This window comes from Magallana gigas, chromosome 1 (genome assembly GCF_963853765.1).
Source record: "Magallana gigas chromosome 1, xbMagGiga1.1, whole genome shotgun sequence".
Taxonomy (NCBI): Eukaryota; Metazoa; Mollusca; class Bivalvia; order Ostreida; family Ostreidae; genus Magallana; species Magallana gigas.
The window spans coordinates 29765416-29787423 of record NC_088853.1 but is presented as its reverse complement, the minus strand read 5'-3'; the positions used below and the strand labels follow the sequence as shown (position 1 = coordinate 29787423).

At 33.7% G+C, this 22008-nt stretch overlaps 2 protein-coding genes and 2 long non-coding RNA genes across 4 annotated transcripts; 2 read left to right on the top strand and 2 right to left on the bottom strand.

The window, feature by feature from the left end:
* The first annotated feature begins 7626 nt into the window (after nt 1–7626).
* On the top strand, nt 7627–8902 carry LOC136273665 (uncharacterized). Its single transcript, XR_010711870.1, has 3 exons — nt 7627–7908; nt 8545–8628; nt 8828–8902. It is a non-coding gene; the product is annotated as an uncharacterized lncRNA (long non-coding RNA).
* Nucleotides 8903–10792: 1890 nt separating this feature from the next.
* Nucleotides 10793–13700, bottom strand: LOC136269924 (uncharacterized). The gene is made up of 4 exons (XM_066065823.1): nt 13240–13700; nt 12977–13108; nt 12734–12868; nt 10793–12646 (listed from the first exon to the last, which is right to left on the bottom strand). The coding sequence occupies exons 1-4, from the start codon at nt 13453–13455 to the stop codon at nt 10793–10795; spliced, it is 2337 nt and encodes a 778-aa protein (XP_065921895.1). The 5' UTR covers nt 13456–13700.
* Nucleotides 13701–17231: 3531 nt separating this feature from the next.
* On the top strand, nt 17232–21710 carry LOC136269922 (uncharacterized). Its single transcript, XR_010707544.1, has 2 exons — nt 17232–17914; nt 20654–21710. It is a non-coding gene; the product is annotated as an uncharacterized lncRNA (long non-coding RNA).
* On the bottom strand, nt 18448–20615 carry LOC136269920 (uncharacterized). Its single transcript, XM_066065819.1, has 3 exons — nt 19767–20615; nt 19471–19598; nt 18448–19162 (listed from the first exon to the last, which is right to left on the bottom strand). Exons 1-3 carry the CDS (start codon nt 20376–20378, stop codon nt 18577–18579), a joined length of 1326 nt encoding a protein of 441 aa, XP_065921891.1. The 5' UTR covers nt 20379–20615; the 3' UTR covers nt 18448–18576.
* Nucleotides 21711–22008: the final 298 nt, after the last annotated feature.

The following is a 22008-nucleotide window of genomic DNA, read 5'->3' as shown; positions in this document are numbered from 1 at the left end:
CCACTCGAACCATTTTATTCTGCTTGTGTAGGGGTAAACGGAGGGTTGTATTTATCAAGTTCAAAATTCAGAGAAATGAGATGTCCCTGTGCAACACCTAATTCTACAATACATGGACCATGTAGAAGTAAACGTGTCGGGGAAATGATGCTCGACTATGCCCATTGTTTAATCAGTGATTTCTGGCCTCCCGCTGCCTCCTCATGGATTAACAGATGTCACTCATGGCCCCCACAGCATGTTACTGACGACATTGTCCGGAATGGTTGTCATTTCGTTCCGATAGGACACAAAGCCGGAAACCACGCAGACTTCGAGTGGAGGATATCTTTTTCCCAGGCAGAAAACAAACTTGTCTATTCAATGAATCATACGCAATTTTTAACTTATGGCTTGCTGAAATTGTTCCTAAATGAGGTGATAAATGCTGGTTTAAGCGATGAAGAGAAACTGCTGTGTTCATATCACATGAAAACAGCCATTTTTTGGGCCATTCAACAAAACATGCTAACTCAGTGGAGGCCAGAAAGTATATTAGATGGTTTCTGGATCTGCTTTAAACTTGTTTTGAAATGGGTGTATGAGGGGGTTTGCCCGAATTTTTTTATCCCTCTGAATAACTTATTCTTAAGCCGTATATATGGTGAAGACCAACGAAAACTATTTAGTAGACTCTATCATTTGTATGAGAAAGGTGTTTTTCTGCTGCTACAAATTTCGTCTATCAGGCACTATATCTCTCAAGTCCTTTTATTCCCCAGGCATATAGTTTATAAGAATTGCAGTTTGGGCTCTGAGTTTGTGTTTGATTTTCATTTATCTCAAGAAATAAATAGAAACGATGTTTTGACTACAAACAACCTACAAGACTGTGCAAAAGCCCTTCTCACAATAGAACAGTTGATTTGTTTACCTCTGACAAATAATCAGGTTATCATGTTACAGAAGCTCACAGCCACAACCCTTCAAAGTACTGCTTTTGTACTGCACGACAAATGCGTTGATAAAAATGACAATAAAAATACATATATCAGAGACAAAAAGGCATGTGATTTGCTTAGATTATCAATGAAATTTGGATATCTGTCGGACATGCTGTACATTGCAATGTTTTATTACAAAACATTCAGATACAAGGAAGCTTTATCTATAATAGATATATTAAAGGTCAGGATGTCGCGACCATATGTCATGTATGCAGGTGAGGATCAACGTTGGGCGTATACTGCAGCTGTAGGTGGCCGGACTTGGTCTACAAAAATGAGACAAGCAATAACAAGAAATATTATGCTTGACAAAGATATTTGTTATATTACGGAATTGCTGCTGGAACAGCAGTCTAATTACTTGTCAAGTAGCAACCGTGTCATCGAAATTCCGCCATGGATTCTTTTAAGTTTTCTAGAGTGTTTAAGTTGTAGACATAATGATACATTGAGATCACAGGCGGCTCTAGATAATCTTCAGGCCTTATTGAGTTGCGACGAAAATGTTTTTGTACCTAAAATCAATTTGTATATTTCTTGGGAGATCCTGGGGATCTGTCAACAGATCACGGGCAACATCCAGGCAGCCCGGTTTTCATTTCAACAGTCACTTAAACAATATCTGTCTTCGCGAATACAACTTGCCACCAGACAACGAATTAATGCGTTGTAATGACATTCAGCAGTGCAATGATTATCCATAGCGTTAAATAATGATTAATGAGTTGTAATTAAAAAAGATCTAGTAAATGTAAATGAAAGTGACCTACAGTTTTGGGTTTGTTTGTTTGGTTTTTTTTTCAAATTTAAGGTATGAATTCTCCTAGTTATGTTTTATTACCAAGGGTTAGTTTTGTAAGGAGTACCGGGACATATTTTAAATAATTATTGTATAAATTAGTGTTTATGACTGTCTTTTAAAGGAAATATGAAGGAAACCAGCCACAAATCTCTGAGGGATTGGGAAAGGGGGAGGGGTATCTCCAGCGTTTTGATGAAAAGAATTAATCTAGAATGCCTAGCATCTCTAAAACCAGCATATAAAATATATGCATGATATATTTATATTATATTCCATATAAAATCTCAATGGTTGCTGTATATCAAGATTTGAGCTTCGAAATACTAGTACCAATCCAATTATGACGTCATAACGGATCTCTGACGAAAAACTGACCCTTACAAAATCACGATTGCCGTTTTATTGTTGAAAATACAGCAGTTACTATTTTCTTGTTTAATTTGTCATGCATGTTAAATTGACAAACAGTTTTTGTCAAAAATGATAAATGATGTATATTATTTTTTTAAAAATGTATTTGTATGAATTGGGATTAAATGGCATGTGAACAATATTTGTAACAATCGAGGTGATCAAACATGCCGTTTGATGCTGGAATGTCAACTACGCTTTTGTTGAGTTGTTAGTGATTTTATAACGACAGTTTACTTAATCAAAGACTTATCAGATAATAATTAATTATGATGGGAGATTAATACAGGTCGGTCAAGTGATACTAGTTCAGAAAAAAGTGATACTAGTTCAGAAAACCATTCTCTGTCTTTATTGTCGTTCTTTGTACAATGTTTGAGACCAAAGTATGAATAAATGTGTAAATATATTGTAAAAAAATATTTAAAAAAGATAAACAAATAATATCAACTTTTTTGTTAAAGGAGCTTTGTTGGTTATGAAGGGTTTATGGATGCGAATTCATACTGAAATCTTGGGATTTGAATCTTTTTTTCCCGTGACGGCATGTATAATGGAACCCAATATTTCGTGTTTATTATTGTCTATATTGACGTGTTTATATTACTTTAATTTATAAACACATAAATTTTAATGAAAGAAGACGTTTATCGCTTAGATTTGAAATTTCTTATTTTTCATGGAAAATCAAAGTTAAGCATGAGAGATTCCTATAGGATGGTTTTTGTCTGATATTCTTAAAGATGACGTTTACAAAGAATGAAAAAAAATTCCACTGACGATAATGAAAAGAACCATCTACTGTATGTTATAGACCTTTGATTGTAGTGTATGTTTACACTTTCAAAGAAGTAGATCAATGACCTACTATTTGAGTTAATGGCCATGAATTTTGTTTTCTAAATTAAGGAAAATCTCTTAAAATTTTACACAACGATTGAAATTTTCTTTATTGTAAATATTTTACATTGAAATTTTTAAACTTTTAAAAAAATGAAAAACTATTAATGAATGGAAGAGGCACTAAATAAAAAGAAATATTAAGTTTTCAGTAACTATTTTAAAAAATATTCCGGCCTTAGTCTATCAGTTCTTATACTATGATTGAAATTTTCTTTATTGTAAATACTTTACAATGAAATTTTTAAACTTTTAAAAAAATGAAAAACAATTTATGAATGGCAGAGACACTAAAAAGAAAAAAAAATATATTACGTTTTCAGTAACTATTTTAAAAAATATTCCAGCTTTAATCCATCAGTTTTTAAACCCCTACCGATTTTTTGATAATTTAACAAAACAATGAGTTAAAAACAGAGTTATCTTTTTATCTAGTTAAAAGCAGTGACTCGTTCAGTCTCCGGACACCAATGCTCAACTGAAACTCTCAGTGAGAATCCGAGATTGGTTTTATCCCCAGTGCCCTGCAAAAAAGAAGTTTTACATGTATACATTACGAGACCTTATCCACCATTGTAAAGGCTGCTCTGTGATTAATAAACTGTATGTATGTGCAAATGTGTTTTTCTTATCATTTCTACCTCTCATAGCTTTATAGTCTTATTTATATTTTTTACTAGTTTAATGAAAAACTCAACTCGTAAAAAATATAACTCTTTCAAAAACCTAAATTTGAAAAGTTAAATTTTATAAATAGGTGATTTAAAAGTAAATTTAAATATTAAGAGGTTTTTATTTTAAGGTTTGCACCACGAAAACATTAACACTTGAAAGATAAGACTTTCTCTCGCACAATCCCATTGCTTCCTTTTAATAATTGGTTGCTAAACTATTTTTATACGCTCACTTAACGGCTAAAGGATTACAGAAAACAGTTTGGTATCATCTTTCATCTGAATTATCTTTTAAAATAAGTTTTTGACTGTGAAATCATTACAAATCGTGATGACTCAATTCTCGAGGTATTCGCGGATAACCCCCGCCAATGAATTCAAATCCTAAACGAAAAAAAACTAAGTATAAAAGGTTATAAAGGAAACTAAAATATGACTCTTCCACGAAATATCATCCCCACATTTAAGCAAAAAACCTACAATCCATGGAAATTAGCCCCACGAAATTAAATGTTTCACAGCATACATTTACATGTAGGTATACAGTGTCGTTTCCCTGTGTTTTACAAGAAATACCATACCAATCTATTGCCTGATCAATAACATTGTACACGCTCCATTATATTAGAGATTCCTTTTGACCTTTTTTTTCAATTAGAATCATTTTAGAAAGACCTTGGACTTTCAATAGGACGTAACTATCTAGCATTTCTTGTGTCAAATCAATTTATAAATGACGCTGGTTTCAAGCGAAATATGCAACGATTGCGTTGTCTTAGCTTAAAAGCAAGACAAATCTTGCTGATTTCAAAGAATCATGGATGAGTGGCCAGCAATGAAATAGACAGGCCTACGTCACAATGCTGTTTGACACAAATACCGAGAGTCCAAGCTCCTATTGAAATGGTTCTTATAAAAATGACGTTGATGACAACAAAGAGAAAATAGAAGCATTTGTGTGTTTTTTTGAAACAACATACGTTAAAAGTCATAAATGTAGATAATTTCTAAAAATAATTTTGAAAATGAAAGTGATAATGATATATTTAGAAATTTTAAACATAAGATTTTTAAAATAGTTAGTAAATTGCATAGCACCATGTAGTGGTTAAATTAGTATTGATTGTGATTATTCCTGGACTGAATGTTCATTTTGTCAAAGTATAATTATCACACATGTAAACCATGGGTTTTTTTTCTATAAGAAACTTTCTAAGAATCTGAAATGAAAAAAAAAAATACTTAGTCGTAAACCACTTCACAGCTGTGCAATCTTATCAAACTCTTGAAATTAGGGTGGGGAAATCAAAAGCAAAGCATCCGGACTTTGACACAAATAAACAAACCACTTTCCAAAGACAGCTAATATTGGCTGGTGTCTTGTAGTAGATTGTTATGTTTAGTAACGACTTAAGTGGGTTTTTTTTCAAGATGAATTTGTGCGTTAGGATTAATTAGTGTATTTAAAACGTTTTACAACGGATATAAATGAATTACATTTAAGTTTCAAAATTCAGAGCATTTAAAACTATAATCTCAATTTTGCTCCTTCGCCTTTGTATCTTTGCACTTTTGCCTTCGCAACTTTTAACAGTTTTTTTTTAATAAAGCCGTCTCAGTTAAAAAAAATTAATTAAAAGAATGCGATGTAAATTCTTTTTCCATGCAGCCTTTCGTTTTTATTAAGCAATGAAGAGTTGTATGTTAAAACTTCATACCAAATTTTATTAGATTATGTAATGAATTGTAACTAAAATGATTAAACTGAAAAATGTGACCGACTACTTGCTGTATCTAAGAGGGGAATCCTTGCTGTTGTGAACAACTGCCTACTTGCAACAAAATTAATTTGACATGGTCAATAAGAGCGAGACAAATACTTGAATATTGCAATTTTTCTTATGCTTACGCATGATGAACGAATACTCACCGAGACTAACTGGTTGGTATTTTTTATTACTTATTTTTAGTTGCCGGTATTCCGATAACTTAATTTTTGAAAAAAAGATAAATGTCGGAATATGTGTTTAATCTTTTTTAATGCAACAGTCTATTCGCATGAAATTTTCAATGTTGAATCTTCTCCTTGACCAAGGAATTCAAAACAAAGAAACGCATCAATCAAGAAAGTTGGTGTATTTCGTTTTGAAAAATATGCTGTTTTTCATAGATATATGTACCGGTCGACATCGTTAAAATCCTGAGTCACACAAAAGGTATGAAAGAGCGATGAGGCAATAGGTAGATGAAAATACACATATATACGGATAAGTTTGTTCCCCGTGCTTAACCGAATGATATTCAAATACGCAATTATTCTTAAATAACAATCAAGACCAAACCCAAACGTTTTTGAAGAGTCAGACTCGGATTTATTTATGAAGTTCCATTGAATATTTAAACCACTTTTACAAGAAGAATTCAATTTGTGTTTTTTAACATCGAAACGCATAAGGTAATATTTTATCGGGAAGGGGGGGGGGCTAAAAATTTTACATAGAAAAATTACCGAAAAAAGGTACTGGACCTCCCCCCTCCAAAAATTATTCATCGAAAATGTTCAGGATTCCCGCTTTTAATTGTATTTATATAGACTGATTGGCCGTTTCCGCGATATAACACTACCACGCGTATCTTACGTAACTAGTGTACACGTTAACTATAAGTCTTAAGTGATCGTATAGTGGTTTTATTCGAAAAAAAAGCAAAATAAATACACAGTCCCAATTCGGGGAAGTCAGAGAGAGAGAGAGATGTTGAGAGTTCGAGAGAGCGTCGGAATTAACCTTACTTGCGAGAAGTTAGTAGTTTTATACTATTTGGGGAAAATAACTACCAAAGTAAAACAAGTGTTCATTGGTTGTTGAAAAGTCCCGTAAGAAGGCGCCACCACCTTGTTACTAGGACGCTCCAAGATGGCGTCAAGCTGGTCAGTCAGGAACCCGCCCTTAATCAGTGTACTTGGGGCCAATCATGGTTACGACAGATATTTACTAGATGGAGGGTCACTGTATCGTGACCAATTACTGTCATTTACCTGAGCCGATCAAAGGGCTAATTGACTTCGATTAGCCGAAAGATATATGTAATTGTTTAGTTTATATCAAACTTTACCCCCTCAGGATATTAGTGTACTAATCTGGAACATAATGTCCAAATTGGAGACATACTGACCAGCAAAGATTAAATTACTGTCATTAAAGGAGCATCACCTCAAAAAATATATCCCGTAAATATGTAAACATGGTAGCTATTGGCTCTCTCTCTCTCTGACCTTCCTTTAGAGCAATATAGTATTTGAAGGACACATACTATTCGTGATTCAATTAACATGGAATATACATTAAATAAAGGTATTTACTTTACGAAAGCATTCTATACTGACTCTAAATTAAATGATAGTCAAATCACAATAGTTCAAAGAATAATATGTAACGTCCAATCAGTATAGTCAAAGTTATAAGATAAGTAAAATATGAAGTCCAATCACCAGTGTTCGATTATATAATGATAGGTAACAAGGGCTATTTTGTTACAGCGATCGATAAAAAATGCGTATACATGTAAAATGATTTTTTTGTCTTTTGGCCACCCAGTGTGTGAATGTATAGTCGTCCATTAGGTTCTGTCTACACAGGTAAAATTGCAACATATATTCAACATATGTATCGAGTAACATATGTTGAACATACGTTGAACATACGTTAAACATATGAATTTTTCACAGTATGTTGAACATATGTTTGAAAAATATTGTTAACATATGCTTGAAAAATACGTAAAACAAAATACAGACTCAAAACATATGTTGAACATATATCTGTGGTAATCATATGTTTAACGTATGTTAACATAGTTGAACATATGAGTGTTTAAAACATATGATCAGCATATGTTTTCAATTTGCGTTATGTTGATTAGGCATGTTTGTTGGCTAAAATTTTTACATATGTAGTAATGAATACGTTTATAAACAAATTATATAATCAACATTAGCCATGCATTTTTTTCATATGAAGCGTTTCGTTAACAAATCCGTATTTAAGCCTGAATCGGTTTTAAATTTAGTGTTCATAAACATACGTCATATTTTACGTCACGGGGGCAGAAGATCGATCTGCAGGATGGATATAAGGTAAGAATGCGTTTTCATTTACCTATTCATAAACTCATTCATTGACTCAATCTACGGACTGTAGTTGTGTTCTTCTAGAAAATCCGAATTGAAAAAACATACTGTAGCCTTCAGGTTAAAAAAATGTAATGTCAACGACCGACGTTCATCATTGTTGTTAAACATTTTAAAAATCAGCTCCATAGTTGAACCTCTAAGGCTGTTGAAATTGTTATAAAAATACAGTGAATAAACCATACAGTAATTACCATGTTTAGGAATGACAAAATGTAGAAATCTCAGAAAAGGTTATAGGTCTGTAAATTTCTTCACACGAAGCTACAACGTAACAGCCTACTGTCTACAGTTTATATAGACCTAACGAGTTTAATGGTAAATAATCATAAAAATGTAGATTTGAAAGATATATTAAGATCAGACGCATTTAAAAACTTAGAAAGGGAAAGTAGCCCCCAAAACTAGAGCAAAGTTCATTGCAAAGCAACGAGTATGTCTTTTATTGCTGTTTTAAATCAGTTATTAATGAAAAAAGTCTTTACAGTCTCACAAGGAAATTCCTAATAAATTATTTTGTGTCAACACAAATTGTACAATGATTTATATCTTCTCATTGAAATATTTGTATTAATTTATTAGACGATGAAGTGATGAAAGATCAAGGATCCAGATATTCGTCCTGAGCTCAAAGATATCTGCACTACATTTGCTAAACAAGTTATGGTAATTAATTTTAAGTATGGCTCTGATTGTATGATTGATGCTAATTATATATATATTTTTTTACTTCTAATGATTTTTTGTAAGATTTAAAATCTCACTTTGTAGAAATAACACAAATATATTAAGGGTTTTCCACTTCTTCATTTGCAAAATTTTAAAAGGTCTGATGGATGTATTTCCATTTGTATGAACATTTTAGAACACTTCTCTTGTCAAGTGATAAACAGCACATCAAAAAAGAAGTTGGACAAAAAGCGGGATTAATGCATTTAAGGTACAGTTATAAATCTCTCTCTCTCTCTATTTCTCTATCTCTCTCCCTCTCGAACTTACAAATAATGTAAGTATTCAACAAAATTTACTGTAGGAACAGAATGAAAAAGTTATCCAATGTTGTATTTGCAACTTGATCTTGATACTCTTCAAACTTTTGTTGTAATAATGGATCAACTGAGGCAATTGTAAACTTATAAACAATCTTCAAAAGTGTTACATTCTCCCCGTTTCTTTTCCAGAAACAATTAAAGCTGCAGTGAGTGAGAACCATTTACAAGAGAATAACAAACTTGTCTATATGATATTTGCAACAATAAAAATTACATGTATTTTTATCGCTGTTTTTTTCCATATGATACGTAATTAGGGGTTTCAAGGGACCAGATGTCCAAAACTTTGATGATTAATATCTAGAAAAGAAAAAATATTTTAAAAAGCATTGTAGAAGAAAAGTTGCTCAAAATAATGTTATTAACGATATGAAATCTATTTTTTTTCTATTGGTGGCCCCAGTAAGGAGTTTAAGGGTCGGCCCCTAAAACAGAGTTGTTCAGATATCTCTAGAACGGTTAGCAATTTGTGAATATTTGTTGAACAAAATATGCTCATATTTTCGAGACCTTTCATTTGATATCAAGAAAAAAGGGGCTGGCCTTTCAAATTAGGGACCAAAAGGGCTCCAATGTCTTTTCATTATAACTTATTTTTAGCGATAATTTGATATTAAAGGAAGTGAACATGAAAAAATTATCAAGGGCTCAAATTTGTCAGTTTGATGTATATAATGATTTTGTAAAGCCAATTAGACATAGCTTTCCTCAGTAAGAAGATATTCCATTAAAAGTAACTAATTCTTGCAATCCATGGGAGCCGCCATATTGATAAAATCATTACCTCCCTGCTGGGTTATCTCTAAGCATCTAAGAGAGGGCAGCACTGATGCCGACGTCAGTGAGACACATTGCATTTTGGCACATTGGTTAATCAGCACTCGGTTACGCAGTTAAAATGTCATCGTCAGAAAGTGAATTAAACAATGAAATTGAAGTTGAGGGCTATCAATTTGAACCAGAGTTTACAGAGGAAGAAATTGAAGCCCAGAATGATGCCCCTCCACCTGCAGTTAATGTGAATGAGAGAGGAGCATCATTAAATTGGTGTACTTGTGAAAACTGTACAATTCTACCTACATTTAAGGAATGTCTTTGTTGCTATGAATTTGAACATTATGTGGCGGACTACATTAACGAGCACATAAAGTGCATATCCCAGCACCCAGATTTTGATACAGTGTGTCTTAGTCCTGTCATCCTCGAGACAGCTTATATTATCTATCTAAGATATACCGGTAAAAGCCAGAGAGGAAGAGCCCCAGAGCACTTAAATAACAAGTAAGACTCCCAAAGAATGATTTCAAATACAATCAATATTTATTTGAAATATTTCAACAACATCTCATTTGTGTATAATCACTTGCACATACATCTGATACAATCTAATTCTGTTACAGACAATCAAGATTTATGGCCTACAGACAGTTTATAAATTGGGTTAGGCGAGGTCAGCCTCTTGGGAAAAAGTTCAGAGTTGTTATTCCATCATGTGTAGTGACAAAAATAAGGAATTCATTTCCCGATGAGCATGGAAATTATGAAGGATTTCATGAAGCCTCAGACACTGATTCAGATTCTGAATAAGTACATATATTTATCAGTGTAAAAAGACTGTAAATAAGAATACAGATATTTACCTAATGTATACCTATATACTTGAATGCATGTATTCATTGTAAAAATGACATGACAGTATCAAATACCATTTGATAAAAAAAACCCACCCAGTTACCTTGATATCTATATATCAAACACTTGAATAAAGTGGATGAAATTTAATTAATTTTAAATCTTGAAATATGGGCTTCAACAAGCTCAGAAGTTGGGGGAGCTGGAATTTTAGCTATATTCTGTGGAAGTGTTTTCTTTTTTGTCTGATGCATTGTTGTTAAGTTTGATTTTAATTCTTTTTGCTCCAGAACCATATCCATCAAGTCTAATCTAAATCCATAATCTTTTTCTTCATAGAGTCTCTTAGCAGTCCATCTTCCAGTAACTTTTGAGAAAGCTCTGTAAAATTTTGGTTGACCCTCATCATCAGTTTTTTGATTTCTCCAAATATTGAAGTTATGGTCAATAGCTGACAATTGTGTACGGGCTACCATTTGCTCATATTTGAATTCTTGACGCTTTGGAATGTACTTCAGCATCATTGAATGATATACCTCAAGTTCACCAGTATGACAAAACAGATTCAACTGGCGAATATCTTTTAGAAGTCTTTTGTGAAAAATAACAGTCAATAGGGCTTTGTGGGCCTTGCTACCTTTCTGCAGCCATTTTTTCTTTCTCGTTTCCTCTGTTGAGAGTTGTGGGTGACCACATTTTGTATAATTGTTACCAGGAAATTCGTGCACATTACAAATATGATGTTCTAAAGACCTCCACATTTCAACAAGCAAATCAGGATCACCTCTACATCGACATGCACAATACCAAATATGATTGTTTACACTCCTTATCCAAGGAGCTAAATCTTCACATCCTTTCTTTTTTGATGCTACCAGAAGCTTTTTACATATACTTTTTGCTAAATGCCAAACATCAAACTGATGCTTAATACCAGGGTGTTCTTTTCTAAGAAAACTCCGTATTTGTACATGTCTGTCAGTTGCTAAAGCTTTTATAGATATATTGGATTGTTTTAATTTTGACAAGCATCTTTTAAATCCTTCTAACTCCATTGTAGAAGATGACCCCGTTTCACTTACTTGAACAACATTAAAATCTAAAATTGCAGAAGTCATGGCCTCCATGACTGTATATGTACAGTATTTAGCATTGAAACCTGGAGAATCACATCTACCATCTCCACAAATTACTAGGGGTTTTCTTTTCATTTTTTTAAGAATATCATTTTGTTGTTCTCTGTAGTACATATCTATGACAGGTAACACTAATGTTCTGCTGTTATTGATAAAAGTTGTTCTAGATATTATTTTTAAATTCATGCACTTAGCAAAGTTTGAAATGCCTGAGAAAGTTAATCCACTAAAATATGTGGCTGCTGATAACATAATGTTACCAATTGGTTGTTTCCCTACAAAGGGTTGTGATTTCCAAGTAAATTTATGGTTGTTCATGCAATTAAACTCCACAGACAATCCTGTCCCATTGACATAATGGTTTGCAGCATTGGCATCAAACGGTTGTTTGCAAACTTGGCACATTAACATACAGAAAAGAGATTTGATACATGACCAAAAGACAATAAATTTTGAATCCTCAGTAGGATTAACATCTTGCTCTTCATCACTTGATAAATTTGATAACTCATTTGTTGACTCATCTGAGGGAATGAAAGAGAAATCTGGGTCAGCTTTGGTAGTAATTGATTTGACAGGTGATAATTCATCCGATTCAAATGTGTGCGAGAAGCACTGTGCAGATTTCACAGGTGTAGAGGAGAGAAAAATAGTGTCAGTTTCTGATGTTGAAGGAATATCCTGGAATATTTTTGAATATCCGTGATCAGATGTTGCTAGACCAGGGTTTTCTCTTGATCTACAGTTAACACAGAATTCTGTTGATTTTTCAGTTCTTATGTCACATTGTGTACCCATATCTTTCATAGTTCTTTCATCCATGTATTCAAACTGAATTCCAACATCAACAGTGTTCTTTGAATTCTACAAAACAGTATGATTTTAAATGTAAAATGCGTTTGCTTTTACTTTACAAAATAGATATATACATTAAACTTTTAAATTTCTTACCTTTGGTTTTTTTGATTTTCCCACAGGAATTGTTTCTCCTTTCCTTTTCTGCCCCGATCTCCCAGTATCATAAGAACAGCCTGACTCATCTATATTGTCATCATCTTCAGCATTGACAAGAATATTTTCAAGTAGCTGTGAATTCAAGAATGATACAAATTAAGGCTTTTATTTAATGCACAGATTCATTGTTCATGAATTTGACTGTATCAACGTTAGTTATTAAAATTACCCTGTACTCACTTCCACTTTTTCCTTCTCTTTTATTCTTTTTTCACTTGTTTCCCTTTTCTTTGGAGTTTTGCTGTCAAGGAAAATAGTAGGAACTGCCCCCTTTTTCAGTTTTTTTCTTGGTTTGAAATTCATCAGGCGTGCCTTTATTAAAGAAATAGGCTATTTATTGAAGATTGTTTATCAAAATATTTATATTTTGTCTGTATTTGAAAATCATTCGTATATCAAATGCATATTTAACTTAAATTGAAAACATTAAAGCAAATTCCTACCTCAAGATCATCTTCAAAGCAATCCTCTTCAAAGTGTTTTTCACATACAATTTTATGATATGCAAACACAAAAGTCTTTATGTTTAATTTATCATTCCCCAAATTATGAATCCATCTTTTGCACAATTCATAGTCACGCTTAGGGTCAGGAATAGAAAATGTATTAAATCCTTGTCCCCTTCTGACAGTGCAAAATTTTGCTTGACATTCAGGCATGTTTTCCCGTAGTGCGATCAGTTTGTAACACTGACCCAGTCAGCAGCAGCAATGTGTCTCATCTACGTCAGAGCACAGATGCATGCTGGGAAATAATTGATGGCCTCCATAAACCTTTCACTGAGAGTGTTTAATTGATAAAATCTCTCAAAATAAATAAATTTAATAGCTACAACTTTCATTATCAAGTTTCAGAGGGCTTTTCAAGTTAATTGCAAAAGAGTTATTTTTTTCATGTTCACTTCCTTTAATCGTAAAGCAAAAAATAAGAGGTTATTGTTCATAATTTAAAACCGAAATCCGTTTTAAAATCGGACGATGCATTACAGAGATAAAGGGGTTGAAAATTAGATTTTCCGGATATTTTGATTCCACATTCTTGGTTAAGAACATAGTTTTATGTTCAAAGTAAAATTAACTCGTACCTAAAACTATTCGATGATTGTTAAATCGTACTTTTACAAATTGGAATTTATAACGCACAGCTCAGAACCAAGGAAGATTTGAAACGTTTGCAGTATAATGACCTTACTCTGTCAAATAGAAGTTATTTTTTTTAAACTTAAAACCCACAATTGATCTATGTCTATTATTGCTTTAGAGATTGACATTGCTTTTATTAATTAACTGAACGATTTCTTACCTGACACCCAATCGTTTAATCCGTAAAAGATTTTGTGTAATCAAAACTAAAACAATTCTTGAGTTCGCGGCTGAATAAACTCATATATGAAAGACGCAACTCTCGTGTATTAGATAACCGCTGACCGCCATGTAGTCCAGTCGCGACCGTGGTGACCGATTTTCTCGGCTGCGGGCGAGCTTACGTAATGGTACACACACACAGCTCTGATTCAAGGTAGATTTAAAATGCATGGAGTGTATAACTAAAATGTAAATCATAGATTTTTTTTAAATTCCATATGTTGTGTTTTACTGGAAAAGAAAAAGAATGTTTTGTTTCTACAATTCCCGTTTTTAAGGATTGTGCACTATATGAACTTAACATCAATGACATTAACTCCTAAAAAAAACAACATTTTTTTAACTAAACAAAATTCTTATGAATTAATGCCTCCTGTATAAAACAGCATACTTTCTGCGGTAACTTTGTGCACGTTGTCCTTGGTTTTGAGCTGTGCGTTATACCTTTACATAATCTATCCTTCACCCACGGCCGAGGAGATCAGCCACGGCTGCATTACCTAGCAGTAAGCGGTTATTTAATACACAATACAATTTAATACACACCGTGACTTACACTTACATGCATATGAACGTGTTTGAGTTAATATAGCCGTATATACAAGAACTGTTTTAATTTTATGTTATAAAAGTTTGTCCTACTTGTATATATTTGACTTATTATTTGAGTGTAAATGAATATTAATGAACGATGTTACTCCAAATCGGAAACATCGTCAGAAATAAACTAATGATTGGTTTTGTTTATGTAAACTATTTTAAAAACTGTACAAATAATGTTTTAAATCAACAACAACCTCACCCCCCCCCCCCCCCAAAAAAAAAAAAAATATTAAACCTTTAAATGATGATCATCCCTCGCACATGGCTGAGGTGGCAGGGGATAGTTTCGAAGGAAAGACCCGGTCAAAATTTTGAAATTAAGGGAGAACTGAAGCGGGCAGCTTATTCATGTATTTTTTTGGTTAGAGTTATTCCCCTTTGATTTATTGATTTTTTGATAATTTAATTAATGTTCCCAATAATGACCAATGAGTTTGCTAATTACTTTTTATACAATAATAAATATTCAATGTAAATAAGTCGTTTGGCATAAGTAGTTTTAGGTTAGGTCTAGTTAGTTTGTTTATTTTCGATTTCCCGTTTTTAGATACCACAAATTATTCTTGGCCGGCACATATATAGGGACAGTGTCTAAAGTTTTGTAGAAGAACGACTGTTTGGGGTTAAACTTTAACAGGTACGGCTAGATTGAGTGTGTGGACATCCCTGCTCATTCTAATCTTCGTGTGATTTAACCTACGATACAGAGTGTGCGGTCATCCCTGCTTTGTATCGCATTAATACAAGTGTGCGGTCATCACTGCTTGTATTGGTGGTGCTTGCGGCGGAGCACTAGTGTGTGGTCATCCCTGCTGGTGTTCTGGCATTTCTAGCGCAAGTGTGCGGCACTCCCTGCTTGCGTTAGGTTGCGTTGTTGGCGCAAGTGTGCGGTCATCCCTGCTTGCGTTAACGTTGGTACCTGTTCAGTTGCGTAGGTGTGCGGTCATTCCTGCCTGCGTAATGTTGAGTCCCTCTTTATGTGCAGGAGCGGTGATTTAAGTCTGCTCTTGTAAATATTGGCAGCAATCAGGGCTATCCGATTCTATCTCGGGTACGGGCCCGCGGGGATCACAGGCAGTGACCCCCTTGCACGTTACAGAACCTGATGTTTGGCTGGTTATTTGAGGAGTATAAATTGCTAGAATATTTATTGCTTTCATTTTGTGGATAGAGGAGCTCATGTCAAATTCATTGATATATGACACTTTAATGCTGGTAGAACTTTTCATCAGATATGGAATGAAAATGCGAAACTGTGGCCAAAATTTTCACTTTCGGTTTTGTGCTTGAAAAGTAGGGTGGGTTCAGAACACGAAATGTCACTCGAAAAGAAGGTGATTGACCCCCTATCAATTGGTGATTATTTGCATGCGTATACATTAAGCTACCAATCCTATGGTAGTTTATGGCAGTTGCTCGGGACTGGAGCGTGGTGCTGGACCCGTGAAAATGTGAAAAAAGGAAGATTTTTCAGAAGTTTTTGAGACCGTCCCTGGCTATTCTATATAGTGCTATTTGTAAGTTGTACTTGTTTTATTCTGAAATGTTTAAAAATTCTCAAGAGTCGGGACCATGTGTCCCCTGCATGCAAACCAATTTGAGCAAATTTAAAAATCCACTGAAAAATTAAATCACATATATGAGCACTATCTGCCTCACATTTCCTCGACCAAAAAAAACTATCCCCTGCCACCTTCAAGAAAATGTCAAATTTTTAAGAGGCTTTAAGTTTAACAACATGGGAACAGAAAAGATGTTCAATGTGTGTAAATTGGGAAACTGGCTGAATATTTATGATTGCTCAACTCTGTGATGAGGTTTAGGGGCCAAAATGTAGCAGGGGGTTGTCCTTAGAAAAACCCCAATTTTCTAGTATTTTGGGTTTGTCCTTATATTAAAACCCTTTATAGGCATATTATTCCTATTGAAATAAGATGTTGGGTTAAATTTGGATTAACTGAATAATATTGTACCATTTCATGAAATTTTCTTGAAATTAATTAACAGCTATGCAGTTTCATGAAGTTTTAAACCCTTAGATTTGATAAGAAATTGTAAAATAGTGTTCTTTCTCAAGCTAAAACAGACAAAAAGTTGATTTTAGGGCGAAATATATATTTTAAATGTGCTACATGTAATTTACATGTAATTACATGTAACTCTAAATTGTTAGTATCTGCATTTTAAGTCATTATAAACAATTTTAAAATGTCTGATTGTCAAAAAAGCACCCCCTCCCCTTCAATTGTCTTCACTGAAAACCAAAATTAGCCTTTATTTCACATTTCTTTTGATAAAATCTCCTGCATACATAAAATTTCTCCCATTTAAAACAAAACACATATGTTTGGTTTTATCTTTATTGAAAATATTCCAAGAGAAATTGAATTTGTGTGCATTTTTTTTATCCATTTGTCATTTGCATGTATTCCCACCTCATTATGGGGGTGTGGTCATGATGTTCAAAGAACTCGACCCACAAACCATGAAAAATGGCCTAGTTTCAAATATTGAAAATTTTACCATTATATACTCTCTAGAATATGTGCTTCTTGGAAATGTTTTTCTTTTTTTAACATCTCTCATAGTTTTCTTGTAGAACGTCGCTAAATATGGTGTTATAAATTGTCAAGTCGGCTTATTTGCATGAAAATGATCACGATGCACAGTGCTGTGTACATGCATATGCATTATATTCAGCAAATAATTGAAAAATATGTATGCAGGGAAATCAAAATAGATAATTGTGTTAATAATTTGGTTAAGTGCAATATGCTGCGGTAAAATTAAAAATAACAATATGGTTACATGTAACATGTTATATCGAGGGTCTCAATTTACAGGGTACATAACCATGGCTGATGCACTAAAAAACATTTATGATCTCAATTATAACAATAAAAATTTTTTTTATTCAGAATGTATGATTAGAAAGGATTAATTGTATAATCAGTTTTTAAACTCAATTAAATTATTCAAACTATCCTTCTGGATGCTCTTTATTGATACACATGGACCATATGTGCACAGCAACGAAGTAAATCGACACCGCTTCCTGTAAAAACATTGTCGACTCGAATTTACTCGGGAGTTTTTGACAACAACATTTGCAGCGAACATCAGTATTCTAGCTACAATCCACATGAAAAGTGTAAGTATTTTAACATCAATATTTTCTTAATTTAATTTGTCTATTTTTTATGAAGCTTATAGCTCATAGAAGGTTATTTTTTATTAGCTTAATGCATGATCAAGTCAGTCGGTGTCGATAAATAAAACAAAACATATGCTGAGTTCTTAATCATTATATTATCCATAACCCAGAAATAAAAAAAAAACAATGATGTGTATTAAATTGATATAAATAATATTTGTCAGGAAAGATGAATAAATTAAATGCCAGTAGATCATGGTTGATTAGCTTATGAAAATTAATTACAGGAGTAACAGGATATGTATTAACATGCATTTTTCTGACATTACAGTTATTACAATTACATATACAAAGTATTTGAGTATTAAAACATTAAATTGCTGCAGAAATAATACATTGAATCATTTACATATCAATTGTTTATGCATGATATAAGTGATAATTCTCTCTCTCTCTCTCATCAATAAAATACATGTATATGCTCATTCATTCACTCTCTCTCTCTCTCATCAATAAGATATATGCTCTCTCTCTCTCTCTCTCATCAATACAGATTGAACAATTAAACAAAACATTAGTTTATCAAAGTCAACATACAATGAAAAAACAGAACAGTACAGGTAAATGTACAACTTAAACTGGACATACTTGTCACACATCTACTCCTCTGGTCCACTTTCATCACTTTCACTGGAGCTGTCAGAGTCATCCACCAGTGTGGCATCGTCAACAAACTCCCCCCAGTCTCGCACTCCCAGTTTCTCATCTCTTTGATGGCGAGCATGTCCCAGATACCAAAGGATGGCAGCAACATGGGAACACATACCCACAACACGAGCACCAGCCCTGCACTTGCAGTACCAAGCCTTGACTTCACCCTCACCATACTGTATCCACAATAGGTAGGATCTTGATGACACATGACGACTCTGCAGTTTTACACGAAGAAGGCCTGGCTCCTCTCTGTGGACCTGGATGCTGCAGTCTCCCTCTATATGTTCTTGGGCGTAGGATGGTGATAGACGCAGTTGGTATACACCGCATGTGATGGCTCTAAGTTGTTCCTCATCCATGTTTGGAAAGTCCAGTAAGTCATCAGTCTCCTTCCAGCATACTGATCGTCTGTCTAAATGGTTTTCTTCTACATGGTGCTGAAGGGTATTCACCTGCTTGGAGAGAAAAACCATTTTTGCACCAAGGGCCTGGTCTTCTTCAGTGTCTCCACTAGCAAGGGGTTTTAGGTATCTGAATTAAAGTAAAATTGAAGTGAGTAATGAGTTTATCATGTGTGTATTTTTTTAACTAAACTGTATTTAAAAAAATACAAGGCTTAAAAGTTATGAGAAGAAAACTCCCTTATCTATTTGATATAACGGTATTACATATTCATAGCAAAATAATAGAAATACATGTACAATTGATACTCAATTTTTTAAAATATTTATTAAAAATTTCAAATCTAGCAAGTTTGAGTTTGGATTTCATAAATAAAAGACCCAGTAGATTTTTATATATTCATCTTTATATATTTATAATATTTGGTATTAACTTGCCTATTGCAAATGGCACACACAATCCTGACAAAGTCACCAATGTAGGGAATTTGACTGGAAGGTAGGATGTGTCTTAGGTAACGCCATTGCTTGATCCTAGCGTTGGCAGACTCAACAACCCAACGTATCTGTGAAACATAGTATGGAACATATAGTCATAATTATTAATAGGATTTTCTTTCATTTCTCAAACATAAATGGTACTATTTAGGTTAGAAGGTTATTTACAAGCGTTAATTTATTTTACAAATATATCTTATATTGAAAGATATACTGATACTAATTATATTTCATACCTTTGTCACTAATCGACTGGTGTTTGCGTTTTCTGTCGACATCTGCTTATCTCCTTTGTTAAGGAATGATGGCATTTTGGCATTAATCCCCATCTGCTCCAGACAATCCAAGGAATCCCTAAATCCACGATCAACCACAAATATGTCCTCCTCCTGTACCCAACTCCGAATGTCCTCAAGGTTGCTGTGCATTATGTGGTTAAGGATTGTAGCATCATTGTTTCTAGCAATATAAGGACCCAGTACTGACACAAAGTAACCTGTTGTGGATACAATAATCATTGGCTTCACCAGTGGCCGTCCTTTGTGAAGACTGAATGACTGTCGTTGAAACTTGAAATTGCCACTTTTGTGTATGTATATATAAGTACCATCAAGGACAAGTATTGCTGGCTGGGAAACTGTATCACCAAGAATCATCTGGGCCAGAGGTCTTGTGTGCTCCTGAATTATCTGTTCCCTGGTAACATGTCCAAATCCTAGATTTTCGGCTACAAATCCACCATTCATCAGCACTGTCCGTATTGATTTCACACCTCTATGTACACTGGATTTGGATATGTTAAATAGAGTGGACAGAATTCGATTTGACTCCCCTCCTCTTAATTTCATTAAAAATATGGCCAAGGTTGTCCGCACTGTTCTTACTGGAGTGACCTTCACTTTCCCCTCAACATACTTCAGTAAGTCCTCAAAGGCTGTTTTTGGAATTCCAAGCAGACTTTGGTAATCTGTTGAAGCAAGATTCCCGCGGCTATCAAAGTCTAATCTCGTCCTCTCCTTCTTTAAAACCTCATTCCGCAAAAACTTAACTAGTTCTGTGATTCCTGTCTTATTAAATAAAGTAGAATCAGATAAGGATTGAGATCGTCTATATTCTGTTGTAGGTGGTTTGGACAGCAGCGACCTCCAGCAGGGACGATGACCTCTTTAGTGATGAAGATGTGATGTCTTACACCTACTGGAACTACAACCAGCTTTGGACCTTGGCGCTTGCACATGCAGCATGAAGCATGTCCTCTAGATGTGCTGGGAAATGGGAGAGGAATGGATGGAGGACTGAATGGAGGAGCTTCAGTGGATTGTGCTGGAACCTGCTGTACCCTGCTGGGCATACTGGTTTTCCTTTTGATGTGATGCTGGCACATACATCTGCATTTGTTACAGAGAAAGTCACTGTGTGATGGAGTCCTTCCTGTTAATTTGGCAATAAAAGCTCTATTTCTAGAGGATATTGTGTGCCTATCCTTCTGTCTTACTCTATTAGGACAGTTGAAACAGCCATAGTGTTTCTGACCAGAACCTGGCATTTCTGAAATATTTATTTTAATAAAATACAATGTTAAGGGAAAATATAAAAACACACAGTTATGTATTATACTCTGTCTAAAGTTTCTGCTTCCACCATTTTTTTTCTTAATATTTTGATTATCAATCAATTGTAATACCTTTTTTATCGAATTACCAATCGGTCCATTTACTAAAATGAAAAGGGTCCAGATTTTCTGTTCTTATATGCCCTTTTTCTGTTTAGAGTTTTAATAAACAACCAAAATAAGAAAGTCTACGGGGATTTTGCATAATTGCAAACAAAATGAGTTCCCAGATCAGTAAGTTGAAAAAGTGTGCAAGGTGTCCCAAATACTTTGGAATGGAGAAAGATTTAAACATTTTCCATTATTAATTTTTTTCTTTCATGTTAATTTTTCCAGGTAAAAATTGTGAAGAATCAAATTGTGAATGACAAAATTATAATTGTCTCCTTGTTTCAATTTGTCAGGTATTTGTACCGGTATTATCTTTAAAATTCATAAAAAATGGCTGGAAACTGTAACATGAGACAGACTATAAAATGTATACAAGAATATGCTGCAAATCATTTATAAATTTGCAAATTTTATGTAGCTTAACAATAACACATTAAAAAATTGGGGGGGGGGGGGGGGGGAGGGTGTTACAATATGCTGATATTTTGATGTGCTGTTCATTTTCTTTTTTTAATTGATAAACATTTCCTGTTGTCAAGTTCATTTCCACAATATTGAATAAAGGTAATTGTGCAGTGTAGTATAAAGAAATTCATTTTCATTGTTGTTTTTTTTAATATAGTTAAAATTTTGGATCCGCACCTGTTGGCCAATTCGAGTAATTGCCCTTTATTGAAATAAAAAATTAAATAAATAACAAACGTATATATCACATAGAAAACAAGGTATGATAAAAATTAATAAACAACATTTAT

Excerpts from the sequence above, each read along its gene's own strand:
- LOC136269924 (XM_066065823.1), bottom strand. The coding sequence starts at position 13,455 with ATGCCTGAATGTCAAGCAAAATTTTGCACTGTCAGAAGGGGACAAGGA. Across the intron at positions 13,109-13,239 it reads GCTTTGAAGATGATCTTGAG|GCACGCCTGATGAATTTCAA; the intron begins GTAGGAATTTGC and ends TCTTTAATAAAG. Across the intron at positions 12,869-12,976 it reads AAGAGAAGGAAAAAGTGGAA|CTACTTGAAAATATTCTTGT; the intron begins GTGAGTACAGGG and ends TTGAATTCACAG.
- LOC136269920 (XM_066065819.1), bottom strand. The coding sequence starts at position 20,378 with ATGAAATTAAGAGGAGGGGAGTCAAATCGAATTCTGTCCACTCTATTT. Across the intron at positions 19,599-19,766 it reads CCAGTCGATTAGTGACAAAG|ATACGTTGGGTTGTTGAGTC; the intron begins GTATGAAATATA and ends TATGTTTCACAG. Across the intron at positions 19,163-19,470 it reads GTGTGTGCCATTTGCAATAG|ATACCTAAAACCCCTTGCTA; the intron begins GCAAGTTAATAC and ends ACTTTAATTCAG.